General features: G+C 51.0%; 2 protein-coding genes across 7 annotated transcripts in view; both read right to left on the bottom strand.

Annotated features, from left to right (window-relative positions):
* Positions 1–4,388, bottom strand: part of LOC309873297 (RNA-binding protein 4B) — a 10,202-nt gene extending 5,814 nt beyond the window's left edge. Inside the window, exons 1-2 of one of the 4 annotated variants that reach the window (XM_082748603.1) lie at positions 4,167–4,388; positions 3,057–3,480 (exon numbers count right to left, since the gene is read on the bottom strand). In XM_082748603.1, the coding sequence (XP_082604729.1) occupies positions 3,057–3,468 (412 nt within the window). In that variant the 5' untranslated portion in view covers positions 3,469–3,480; positions 4,167–4,388. Of the gene's footprint in view, positions 1–3,056; positions 3,481–4,147 lie in introns of all 4 variants that reach the window. The other 3 variants (XM_082748601.1, XM_082748604.1, XM_082748602.1) reach the window with 3 other exon arrangements.
* Positions 4,389–9,246: 4,858 nt separating this feature from the next.
* Positions 9,247–12,472, bottom strand: part of SPTBN2 (spectrin beta, non-erythrocytic 2) — a 38,330-nt gene continuing 35,104 nt past the window's right edge. For all 3 annotated transcript variants that reach the window (XM_082748606.1, XM_082748607.1, XM_082748605.1), the window contains 7 exons: positions 12,077–12,219; positions 11,914–11,989; positions 11,772–11,822; positions 11,326–11,546; positions 10,854–11,027; positions 10,295–10,337; positions 9,247–10,102 (listed from right to left, as the gene is read on the bottom strand). In XM_082748606.1, the coding sequence (XP_082604732.1) occupies positions 9,869–10,102; positions 10,295–10,337; positions 10,854–11,027; positions 11,326–11,546; positions 11,772–11,822; positions 11,914–11,989; positions 12,077–12,219 (942 nt within the window). In that variant the 3' untranslated portion in view covers positions 9,247–9,868. The remainder of the gene's footprint in view (positions 10,103–10,294; positions 10,338–10,853; positions 11,028–11,325; positions 11,547–11,771; positions 11,823–11,913; positions 11,990–12,076; positions 12,220–12,472) is intronic.

A 12,472-nucleotide genomic window follows, 5' to 3' on the forward strand; every position in this document is an offset into this window, starting at 1 on the left:
CCCCCAATCTCTCCTAGGTTGTAACTAGGTTTTTAATTTAAATCCGCTTAAGTTATTATAACTGAAAAATACTCTGCTTCTATTACTCTATTACCTTAAGGAACCAGGGCAAAGGAAATTGAAAGACTAAATTCCACCACTCTGCTACACTTGGAGAGGACAAAAGTTTAAAGATTTTCTGAGACCTCAAAAGTTACTGAAATACGTTGCCAACATTTCCCAGAAAACCAGCCTAACAGAAGTGTTTTCTTTTGAAAGCTGGAACAAAAAAGATTATTAAAATGCTGAGAGATGGGCAACCTGGGATCCTCTAAGTGCTGAGCTCCTAGCATGTGCCAGGACCCCGAGAAGGCTGGGGGCGTAGCTGCTCCCTAACACCGCTCCAGCTTCGTGCTTGTTTGCGTATGGCGAAAACCAAGCCACCTGACCTCTTACACATCACTCCCAATTCAGTTGCTTGAACTGTTACTTGGGAACAGCTTTTTCAGTTAGAGTCTTCCAGTGCAAACTGTTTGCCAACTCAACAGTGGTTCAAGTTCACTGCTGCTTGTGGACAGGAAACAGGTCTTGAAAGAGCCAGGTTAACTCAGGTTCCCCTGCTTCCTTTGATAAGGATTCCTTCCTCTGATAAGATAAATGCAGAAGCCTAAATGGCAACAATTAATAAAGGTTCAGGGCACCTGGGTGGCTCAGTGGCTTAAGCCTCTGTCTTCAGCTCAGGTCATGATCTCAAGGTCCTGCGATCGAGCCCTCATCGGGCTCTCTGCTCAGCACGGAGCCTGCTTCCCCCTCTCCCTCTGCTTGCCTCTCTGCCTACTTGTGATCTCTGTCAGATAAATAAATAAAATATTTAAAAAGAAAATAAAGGTTCAGAGGATGTTCAAAGTGGCACTCCTAAGAGTTGGCAGCTGACTAAAAAAGCTTTATAGACAAAGGTGACAAGCTGGTATCTTGATTATATTTTCTATAAAACTGCAACGTATTATCCCACGCCAAACCTTCTCTGGTCAGCTGGAAAAAACAGAACTGGTTATAAAAATGTCTGTATGTGTAACTCCGAGTAGAGTGCTTTCTCCAGAGTGGACAGGCTAAGAACATGAAGACCAAGTCAAGGATCCTTCTTTTCCAATGATGACATTTTAAAGAATTTCATGGATCACTGTTACTCCAACATCCATTTCCCAGAGTAATTAAACTTGCTCTATTAAAACACACTCTTCCCAAGCCAACTTCCCCCAGTCAACTAACTTCTGTGTGTGTACTTTTGCCCTTATCCTTTTATTCAGTTGTTGTTAAAAAGGTAAGGACATGCAGTGCTATATTACTGTGACATCTTTGCAGAGTCTGGACCCGACTTTAATTGCATTCTTCCCACATTTTGTTACCTGTCAAGAGAGAACCTCTATTTCCCCCCAACACTGTCCATTCATGATCCCATCTCCATCAAGTGAGAAATAATTAAGAATATTCTTAAGTCTGTCTGAAGTGCAACAGCTTTCCAAAATAAATTAAAAAAAAAAAACAAATATAAATAAGAGAGGGAAGTGAGGAAAGCTATCATTTTTAAGTCAGCTTCTGACTGTAATGCAAACACTTCAGTTGCTGCAGACAACACTCGCCTTTCATCACGGAGCGCTTACCGTCCATCTACTTTCACATCTATTACCTCATTCTCGCCTTACTACCATCCCATGAGGGAGGTACTGCAGGGATCATTAATTCTACTTTGTAAGAGGGGAAAATGAAGCACAGAGAGATTAAAACACTGGTCCAAAGTCACACATCTCGTTAATGGTAGCAAGTCATCTGTGACTCTCACCCTATGCTTTAGAGAAGAGCTAAAGGCCAGGACACCACTGGCTGAACCCAAAGAGATCTGATGCGCTCTTTATAATCTACACTATTTGCAAACTTTCCTACCCTTTTCTAATCAACTTTTCCTCTTCTGGCATTTCTTTTTTGACTGTTTTCTAGGTTTAGCAGAGGACACTTAAGTACTTCTCAACTAACCTTTTAATGGCACTGGGAAAAAATGGTATTAACTTATGAACCTGAGAAGTGGCTGGAAATGCGTGGCTCAAGATGAAACTGTCAATAAAAAACTGTAGAACCGCGCCGTCCAACAGAACTTTTTATAATGATGAGAATGTTTTCCCTTTACACTAATACGGTCACCAATAGACTCATGTGACTTCTGGGTGCTTCAAACGTGCGTCCAACTGAAAAATTGAAATTTAAAATGTATTTAATAGCCACATGTGCCTAGGGGCTACCATATCAGACGGCTCAGTTGCAGTCTTCTGATAACCTCGAAGTATTAAATTATAACATATGGAGCTTTATAATTGGTAAAATTATATAATAGGCTCCATAACATCCTTACTGGAAACTTACAGAAGCAGGACCATCATCTTGTTCGACCTAGTATTTTTAAAAATTTTCTTTTTTTCCCATTAGGGTTAAATAATAGTAGGTAGAAGAGAACAATCCAGTGCATGGCTTTGGGCTGACAGACTGAACAAATCTGAGCCCTCAAAAGATACTTCCCCCAATCCAGGTTCACCATCCAGAGTTAGAATATAGGGATCCCTCCAGAGGTCTCTGTTCCTCTTTCCCACAACAACCTATCACCCCAGGCTGTAAAGAGTATAAATCCTAAGCACTTAAACTCTCAATATAAGGCTTTTTGATAATAAAAACAGATAATCCACAGACTTTTCTCCTCTCTTCTCCCATGAGGCAGGGACTCATTTGCCTAGGCAGGTTAAACCTCCAGCAGCACTCAAATGAATGAAGACTGCGGGATGAAGTAACCCAGTTTGTGCCTCTACACAGCTGCTGAGGAACATTTTGCCAAGTAAATCTGCAAAAGGGGTGTTTGCTTCTCCAAGAGTAAACTGTACTTAACAGTGGAAAACACACAATCTTTCCATTACATCCAGCTAAAACAGAATGGAAGACACCTCCCCACCAGCCTCCTGGTCCTGTGCTCTTGTCTCTGTCTTGTCCTAGACCCCGCTACTCAGTTCTGCCACCCAGACCCCAGGGCAGTTCACCTTGAAACTCTGTGTTGTCAAGGCCCCTGATGGCCTCCACTGCATCCTCCGCCCGCTCCATGTGTACGAAGGCATAATCTTTCACGATGTCACATTCAATGACTGGACCATACTCCTCAAACTTGGCCCGAAGCTCCTGGTTGGTACAGGTAGGACTGATGTTGCCCACATGCAACTTGGTTGAGGCTTTGCTCTTATTCTTGCTGGCTTCCACGTTGATGTTCACCCCGTGCAGCTTGTAGTGGTGCAGGTTGCGGATGGCATCCTCGGCCGCCGTCTTGTCCTCTATGTGCACAAAGCCGTAGTTCTTGATGATGTCACATTCCAGCACCTTCCCATACTGCTCAAAGAGTGAGCGGATCTCCTGCTCTGTGGCCTCCCGGGGCAGGTTTCCGATGAACAGCTTCACCATCCTGACAAGAGCCTGGGAGGGAACACATAAGATGTCCAAAAGTGAGGGGTGGAGTGGCAAATTTCAGTGCATTGCATTTTGGTTTAATTCTCCAAAAAAGTTCTTGGCACCTTCAAGATTCAGGACCCCCTACATAAACGTTCATTATTTTTCTCTTAATAGAGAGAAAAGGTTTGTACATTAAGAGGTAGCGTGAGACGTGTGTGACACCCCAACGGGAGGCTGGGATCAGCAGGCATCGCACCGTCTATCGTCTCCGTGAAATGAGCATTTAAATAACAAAGTTGGCTGTTTTAGGTCTTAAAATACTCTCTTTGGGGGACAGGAAAGAGCAGAGCTCAAGGAGAGGGCAAGAGGCGTCTATCTCGAGTGTCCCCGGTAACGAGGTTTTGGAGGGAAATCGGTGTCTCTCTCCTCCGTGCGGTATTACCGTCTACGACACTCGAAGAATAAAGAGGCTTCCTTGGCCCCAACCCGGGACCCCCCCCAGCGGCCCAACCTCCAGCTTTTTCGCCCCAACAAAGACTCGACCCGACCCCTGCCCCGCCCCCTCCGGAGACCCGGCCCCGCCTCCTCTCGTTGTCTTCCCCGGACCTCCCGCAGCAAGAGAATCCCACACCTTGGGCTGGCCCCGTCCGCCAGAGGCCCAGCCCGACCCGCCCTCCGGCTCCCCACACACCCAGAAGACCCCCTCGCACCTCCGGGTGGCGGCGGCGGTGGCGGCGGCTCCCGCGTCAGAGAGAACCCTACAAAATGGCGACGGCCGCTCGAGCCTCGGCGCGACCGGGCCCTTTCTCGCGCGCCAGCTCACGCACGCGCGAGTGCGCGCTGCCTCCGTCCCCTCCCCCTCGCGGGAGCCGGGCGACCAATCCCGCGGCCGCATACAAATGGCTGCTCCAGGCTAGGCTCCCAGCCTCCCCGGCACGGGGGCGGGGCCAGCTGGTGACGCCGCTGCGGAGCGGAGGTCAGCCCGCCCCCAGCCCCGGTTAGCCAATCAGCACTCTGAAAGTCGGGTGGGGTGGGGGTCTGCGCTCCAGCGTCAGGAGGGCTCCGGACGCAACCACTACCTTGGCGTATTCAGAAGCCCGGGGAGTCGCTAACCATCACAATGGATCGTGCTATTGGGCCAGTTGGGGCGGGGGGGGGGGGCGGGGAGCTAATGACAAAGGGTTATCTCACTGGGTCCTCTAAATGGGGGTTTTCTGAGCAGGCTGGCCAGCCACCTCGGTAGCTTGGGTCAGCATTTTAGAGACACAGAAGAGCCACATTTTAAGCAAACGTAGTCCATGTTTGTACAGCTGTAAATGTAACTCAGCGTTTCATTGCAAGCCTCTTCCTGGTGAGGAAGCAGAACCAAAGATGGCAGAGCTGGGAGAGCTCTAAGATGCATTGTGTCCACGCTGCATTTATCGGTCACATGTTGTTTGCTCACGGATGTGTGTGGACTGTTTTTCTCTCTTTAGTTACACTATTAGCTCTAATTGTGTGTCCTTCACGGTTCCCGGTCCGTGATGACTACACCAAGGGAGCACTTGGTGCAGAGGCCCAGAAAAGTTCTTTGTTTGGGGCGGGGCGGAGGGACTGGGGTGAAAAAGGGTCTCCAGGTCCACACCAAGCTGCTGGCGGTCTAGGCAGCTGGGACTCCGGGCGCTTTCTAGCATTCAAAATTCTGCTGTGGTCCAAGGGTGCCTCCTGGTGGCAATAGAGAAGCTAGTAGGTGGATTAGTCACTGTCCCCCTTGAACAAAGAATAGACGTTTATAGAGATTGATGGATCCAGCTTATCTCTGAGTGGAGCATGCTGGGGTGGTTGTCAGTCACCATTCTTCATTGTGGTGGCTCTATAGAAGCTTTTCTGATACCATCAGGCACAAATTCCCCAGGCTTCCCTCCTCCTCCCCAGCTACTCTGATGTGTTTCTTTCACTGAATTCTTTTTGTTTCCCAGCCATTTTAGAAGAGGCACCGTCCTTCCAATTTTAATACGACTCATGATTTTTCCCACCTAATTTGATCTACTTCTCCCTTTTCTCCTCCTCTTGGCCATTTCCAGTTTCTCCCACACTCAAACTTCTAAAACATGTATAGGGACCTCCTTACCCATTTCTGAAATACCATTCACTCACCTTCACTATTAATGTTTTCTATCTTGGGGTCCTTCCTTGTGTTCCAGGTCAGAGGCTTTGCAAATGGGGAGTCTGAACCAACTATTGCCCACCTTTGTACATGGTTTTGGGTTCCGTCCACCTCTTCCAATGCCCCAAATTTTCTGAGGTCACCAAAGCTAATGTCCTTTTAAGTTTTCACCCTTCTAAAGTTTTCATTTCGTTCAGCATTTTCTTCTCCCGTGTTTTTATACTGCTCCTCAGAGCTCTGACTGTACCGTTCTGTCTCCCTCCCCGCTTCTATTTCTCTACTCTTATTCCTTTTATCTCACGTCCCCTTCCCTCATAGGCAACCGCACTAATGCGTTTAATATGTACTATTTTGTTTGTGATTTTGCCTGACATATCCTTTCAGTGCGCATTTGCTTTATCCATTATAAAAAATGTTTTATTGTGGGGGCGCCTGGGTGGCTCAGGGTTAACCATCTGCCTTCGGCTCAGGTCATGATCCCAGGGTCCTGGGATAGAGCCCTGCATCGGGCTCCCTGGATGGCAGGGAGCCTGCTTCACCCTCTCGCACTACCCCCTGCTTGTGTTCCCTCTCTTGATGTATCTCTGTCAAATAAATAAAATCTAAAAGAAAAAAATAAGACATCAGGACTACACTAACATTATCTAATCTTTATAATAACATTTCCCCTAGGTTGTGGCAAATGCCTTTTTGCAATTGTCTTCTAACGTGGATCATAACAAGGTCCATCGGTTGTGCATTTGGGTAAATTATGTATTTATGTAAATTGCGTTGCAGGGCTCATTGTTTTAGTTTTTGCACTAAATACCCGTGTTGCTGCACATTATGTAACCCATGGAACTAACTCATCTAAGTAGTGCCAGGTTGTTCTCTGAAGAACTGTATCCGTCACCCCTCACACCTGCAGCGCGTGAGGGGGCTGTGTATCAATAACTCAGCCAGTGTTGGACATTGTCCAGTTTTCTAATTTCTGCTAGTGTAATAAAGTGATATAGCACTTGTTTTAATTTGCATGATTACTAATGATCTTAAGGATCTCCTCTTATTAGTTTCTTTGGGATTTCTTTTCTGTAAATTTCCTGTTCATATCTTTTGCTTAACTTTCTTAGTGGTTGCAATCTCCTCTTTGTTGTTACTTGCAGGATTTTTTTGTATATTCTAGACAGGGATCTCTTTAAATATTTTCCATCATTCCACCAACTTATTTTATGTATAAACCTTGTCCATGGTGCCCTTCATTGAACAGAAATTCTTAATTTTTTATGGTATCTAATAAATTTTTGTCTTAAAGTGTGTGCTTTTGCAGTTTTGTATAAGCTGTTCTTTTCTACCCCCGAGTCACAAGTGTATTCTCCTACATTTTCCTCTATTAAAAGTAATTTTTTAAAAAACTATCCACATTTAGATCTGTAGTCAATTCAAAGTGGTGCCATCCTGGGGTGCCTGACTGACTCAGTAAGTGGAACTCGTGGCTCAGGGTTGTGAATTCGAGCCCTACGTTGGGTGTAGAGATGACTTCAAAAATACAATGTTAAAAAGAAAAACAAAAGCAGGGCTGTCCAGACAAATATAAGGTCAGCCATTTATGTAATTTAAAAATTTCCAGTAAAGACATTTAAAAAGTAAAACAAAACAGCTGAAGTTCATTTTAATACTTTGGAAACCCAATAAAGCTAAAATATTGCAACATATAATCAATATAAACAGTATTAATGAAATACTTCAAGTTCTTCTTTTCCTCTTCAGTTTTTGAAGTTGGTGAGCATTTTACACGTACAGCTCGTTTTGCTTTGGATTTGTCCCATTTCAAGGGCTCAGCAGCCACATGTGGCCCATGGCTACTATCTCGGACAGTGCAGCTCTAGAGTTCGCCCTCAGAAGCCATGTTTGGTGAGAAGGCAAATTTGTTTTTCTCCAAATAATCCATGTTTAGCTGTCCATATTTCGGACTTGTGGTGCTTGCACAGACTGTATTTTTGTGTTCTATCTCGTAGCCCATTTCATTCTGTCTCTTTCTGGAACTTTCTTTTTCTTCCACTCATATCTGAAGGTGTCTCTCAAGACTTACTTCCTGACCTTATGTTTATCCTTATCTGTGTCCGGTCACCTGGATGACGCTCAAAGCACCTTTTCATGACGTCTCTGTTCGCAGGGACTGACTCCATCTTCCCAGACGGCTGAACTTGGCTGCCCTATTTCCATTCACATTTTACACACTAAAATGAGCCTTTCTTCATTTATTTCTCACTCCCATATACATTTCCCTCTGAAATGTCCCATTATGGCTTCTCCTCCCAACTCTCAGGCTTGCCACATTGCAGTGGAAAACCCATTTCCCTGGGCACTCTACAACGTTATGTCTCTTTCTTCCTTTGCACAGTTGGACCAGAAAGACAAGAGAAGCTGATGGGTCATCCCGTGTAGTCCCATGACAGATTGTTCCAGTTACATCTATCCAACATACTGACTGTGGAGTACTTCTGAATCTGCTTGTCTTAAGAGGAAGGGAGAATTATTCTGTGGGCTGTCTGGTCTACCAGATCTCACGTTCGGAGACCATGCTGGTTTGGGCTGTGTTGTGTGAGTCCTGGGCCTGCACACACCTGACCCTTTGTCATGGCTGATGGTGGTCAGGGGTCTACTCGTCCAGGGTCCTTGGCCACTTGTGCTAAAGATAGGGCTGCTTAGGGGAGGAGGTGCGGGGATGGTGAAATAGGTGATGGGGGTTAAGGGGTGCGTCTGTCGTGAGGAGCATCAGGTGATGCGTGGAAATGTTGAATCGCTATGTCGTACGCCCAAAACTAATAGAATGCTGTATGTTAACTGTACTGGAATTTAAAATTAAAAAAATATATAGAGGTAGGGCTGCTTCTCTGGAGAGATCTCCTCTGAGCCCCCAAAAGAAATGGTTGTTTGTATGTTTCTGGGAAACAATGAAAGAACAAAGCTTTTCCTGTAGGAGAAAAGGCAATCATACTCTTACCCTCCGATTGCTGAGCCCGAGACAAGGGAGTAAACTAATTTTTTTTTAGTACTTCACCGGATCTAGAATATATTCTGTGTTTTGTGTGTTTACACACTTTGGATGTACCGGGTGGCTTCCCAGAGTGAGGTCATCCTATGGGTCAGTGGATTGGGAACTTGCCACTTCTATGACCCCTGTCTGACCCCCCCCCCTTGTCCTCTCTGTTGGGGAGGAGACAGAAGATGGGGTCAGTCCTCACCCCCACGCGCTCCACTTTCCACTGTCGGGCTGAGCGGTGGCTGACACTTGCTTGGGCAATTCAGTCTTCCATTTTTGAAAACAGTTGAGAGAGTCAGGAGTAAAGAAAGCTGTACCAGGGAAGGAGTTGTTTGCTGCCTTTTAACATTGATAGTGCTTGTTACCATCACCCTGACCCACGGAGAACTTCTTTGGTCTAAAAAGAGGCTTGTCGTTGGTCAGCCCAGCAGACGGGAGGTCCTCATCATGGGGAGATGAGACCAGGGTAGGGAGGCTCTCAAAATAATGTGGCGTGTTGAGGGCCGGGAGGCTGGTGGCAGAGTGGAAACCTGACATACAGGAGACCAGAGCCAAAGGCAAGAATGTGGACACAGGCAGGGAGGCTTGTGGTCGGGAAAGCAAAGACACCCGGAAGCAGTGAGAGAAGCTGAGCTGTTTAATCACCTCCTTGGCCAGGCTCCAGGCTGTGGCTGCCCCGAACAACTCACACCGGGAAGCCACGGAGCGTCGCCGGAGATGGAGTGGCCGCTCGAGTCAGAGGAGGAGTCAAGGCGGGAAGGGGGAGCTTCGGGGGCTCTGACTCGGCCATCTGGCAACCTCGCCCCCAGGTCCTGCTTCAGCTCTGACAGGTTCCTGGCTGGTCCCCAGGGGCAAAGGACTGAGGAAGTGCCCTCTCTGCGGTGGGGGAGTGACCTGAGGCAGGGGCAGCCGTTCCCACGTGGCCTACGCGGAGGGTGCAGCGCGGTGCGCACCCGGCTCGGGGTTGGGGCACAGGGCTGGGGGGAGAGGGAAGAACTCGGGAGGCGGGAGTGGAATTGGGGGTCGCCTGGGTCCCACCACCAGTCTGGAATTAAATAGCAGGAGAGGAGCGTTGCCCTGGGGAACACTGACTTGTCCTCCGAGACAGTTCCTGGTGATGGGCTGACCTTGGCAATAGACCCTAGCAGCAGGCAGTTGTCCTGACAAGAGGGTGGTCCCTGTTGGCAGTCCCTGGCAGTTTCCTGAATCGAGGGAAGAAGCTGGCCTGGGAGTCTCGCCCCCCACTACTTGTTCTTCTTGAAGAAGCTGAAGCGTTTTTCTCTCTCTCGTTCTCTGCCGTCCTTGCTGCGAAGTACGACAGGCCCCTCCGCCCCGACCGGTGACACCGGGGGCATGGTCATGGCCCGGGTCATGCCCCGGGCGGCGCTGGGCAGCGCTGGCTCTTCAGGCTCTCCGGAGGCAGAGGACGCGGTGGCGATGGCGGCATTCACCACCCGCAGCCACGAGCTCATCTCGGCCTGCACGGGGCACAGAGGGGCCGGGGCTCAGCCGCGAGGCCGCTGCGGGCTGGGGCCGGCGGACGGCAGGCAGGCCTCCGAGGAGTGGGCAGAGAAAAAGGGAGGACAGGGAAGAAAGGGGAATCCGCAGCTGGAATGTTCTGAGAAGGGCACGGAAAGGTGGGAGCGTGGGAGGAGAAGGGGCCAGCTCACCTCATCCTTGGCCTGGAATAAATACTCTTTTCCATCCTGTAAGCTGTTGGGAGAAAGAGAAACGTCAGGGCAGAGCTGAGAATGTGGGAGGGCTACCTGAGAGCCGGGGAGAGCTCGGGCGTCAGGCCGAGAGCAGGCTGGGGAACAGGCGGCCGCGGCCTTCAGCGCCGGACCAGACACGCTCTGCACATTCTTCAGATTCCCAGGACCGCGCAGAAGCGCACCCTTCCGCGCTCACTTGCACCCCAGGCCATGCCTCTTGCTCCGGCCGCTTGCTGGCGGGCAGGGGCAGGCCCTGGGAGGTCCCCGGCAGCTGGGCAGCACCGGCCCCGCCTTCCGAGTTCCCACCCAGAATCGCATTTTGGCTTGCCATCGTCGTCTTGGGGCTCCTGCGCCCCCTTAGTGTGGATTAGAACCAGGACGCCCCACCTTTCCTTGATTTCCATCCCTGGCCCCAAACCCCCAGCCCTGTGACTCTGCCTCCGCATCGGTCGCTCGTGGCTTCCCTTTGCATCACCCCCTGCCGCCCTCCCACCCCGAGGGCACCTCGCACTCCTACCCCAGCTTGAAGACGTGTTTGCGCTTCCGATAATCAAAGGCGACGCTGCCCTGGGCCCTGGCCAGGCTGACAGGCACCTCTCCGTGGTACGGCACTCCCGCGCTGGCTGCCTTTGCGTCCTTATAAAAGCCGAGGCTCCCACGCCGGAGGACGCAGTACACGTTTTGCCATGACCTTGGAGGGACCGTGGTGCAGGTGAGGCGGGTGGCCGGTGTCTGCGGGGCCTAGACCCCTGGGACGAGCTCGGGTGTCCGAGGACTGCCAGTGCCACCCGTCGGTGGGCTCCTTGTCTTTCCCCGCTCCGGACCCTCACCTGAGGCCCCGCTCTCCTCCTGGGTCCTCTCCCGGTCCCTGAGGCCCCTCCTCCTCCAGAGCACCCCTTACCCGTCTATGGAGGAAGGGTTTGCGGGTTTGCCTCTTCAGAAGGCGGGAACGGGAGAGGCCACCAGTGCTGGGTGGCCGGGCCCAGTACCTGTTGGCAGCCTTCTTGCCAAAGGCCTCCATCTCCTGTTTGCGACACAGCATCCCCTCCATCTGTTCCTGCGCAGAGAGCTCGGGGCCTCGGGGCGGCAGCGTGGCAACCCGGGCTGACTCGGACGACCTGCTCTGGGGCATGGCGGGAGGGGCCGGGCCCCGCGTGCGGCTCTGCTTGTCTCCCCGGGGCCCACTGGACTCGTCCCCAGGGCCAGACCCCTGTGGGGAAAACGGAACACGGTCGGCCTCATAGGAGGAGATGGGAAATAGCTCGCCTGAAGGTCATGAAGCTTGACCTCCAGGAGCTGGTCTGCCTGGCCCCTGCGTGTCCCTTGGGCCGCCGGCCTCTCCCGTACCCAGCGTCACCGCCGCCTGGCTCACGCCCCCGTGCGCCCCTCCATCATGTCCCGGTGGTTCACACCCAAACCTCCGGGAGAAACTCACAGGTCCTTCTGCGAAGGTGCCCTGCTCCAGTCTCTGCTGCTCCGACAGGGGCTACAAGGACAAGAAGCTGTCAGAAGACCAGCCCGGGGAGGGGGTGGTGTGCTCAGGTCCTGATGGGGGTGCACAGGGCAGCGGGGCTCACCTGTGGGGTCTCTGCGTCTGCGCAGACTCCGTTGACGCTGGCCTGCTGGGTGGATGCCGGGAGCCGGGGGTGGGTTCTGGAACAGCAGGAGGTGACACAGACCGTGAAGCCGGGGGCGGCTCGGACTCCGCCTCCTCTCTCCCCCAAGTGTCCCAGCTCTCACCCGTCGCAGGCGGCGCCGGGAGCTGTCTGGCTGTCCACCAGGTCCCCGGCAGGCCGCCCGGCTGTGGGTGCTGGAGCAGGGGGCTGTTTCCTCCGTTCCTCCTCGTCCCTCTTTCTTTTCCGCTCCTTCTCCTGCTCTTCCAGCTGTCAAAACATTCTGGGATCAGAGCATAGAAGGTCTCCCTTAAGAGGACCAGGGCCTGGGGGAAAGCTGACATGCCTCAGCTCAAGCCTGATGAAACAGAAAGGATTGGCAACAGAATTCCAGAAGAAGGTGCGGATTGGAAACAGCGGGGCAGATGGTGTCTCTCAGCGTCGCCCTGGCCGGGGTGGGGTCGGGGTGGACTGATGGCTCCAGCTGTGCTGACAAGCGGCACGGTTGGCTCCCATTTGGGAG

Source organism: Mustela nivalis, assembly GCF_964662115.1.
Source record: "Mustela nivalis genome assembly, chromosome: 9".
Classification (NCBI taxonomy): domain Eukaryota; kingdom Metazoa; phylum Chordata; class Mammalia; order Carnivora; family Mustelidae; genus Mustela; species Mustela nivalis.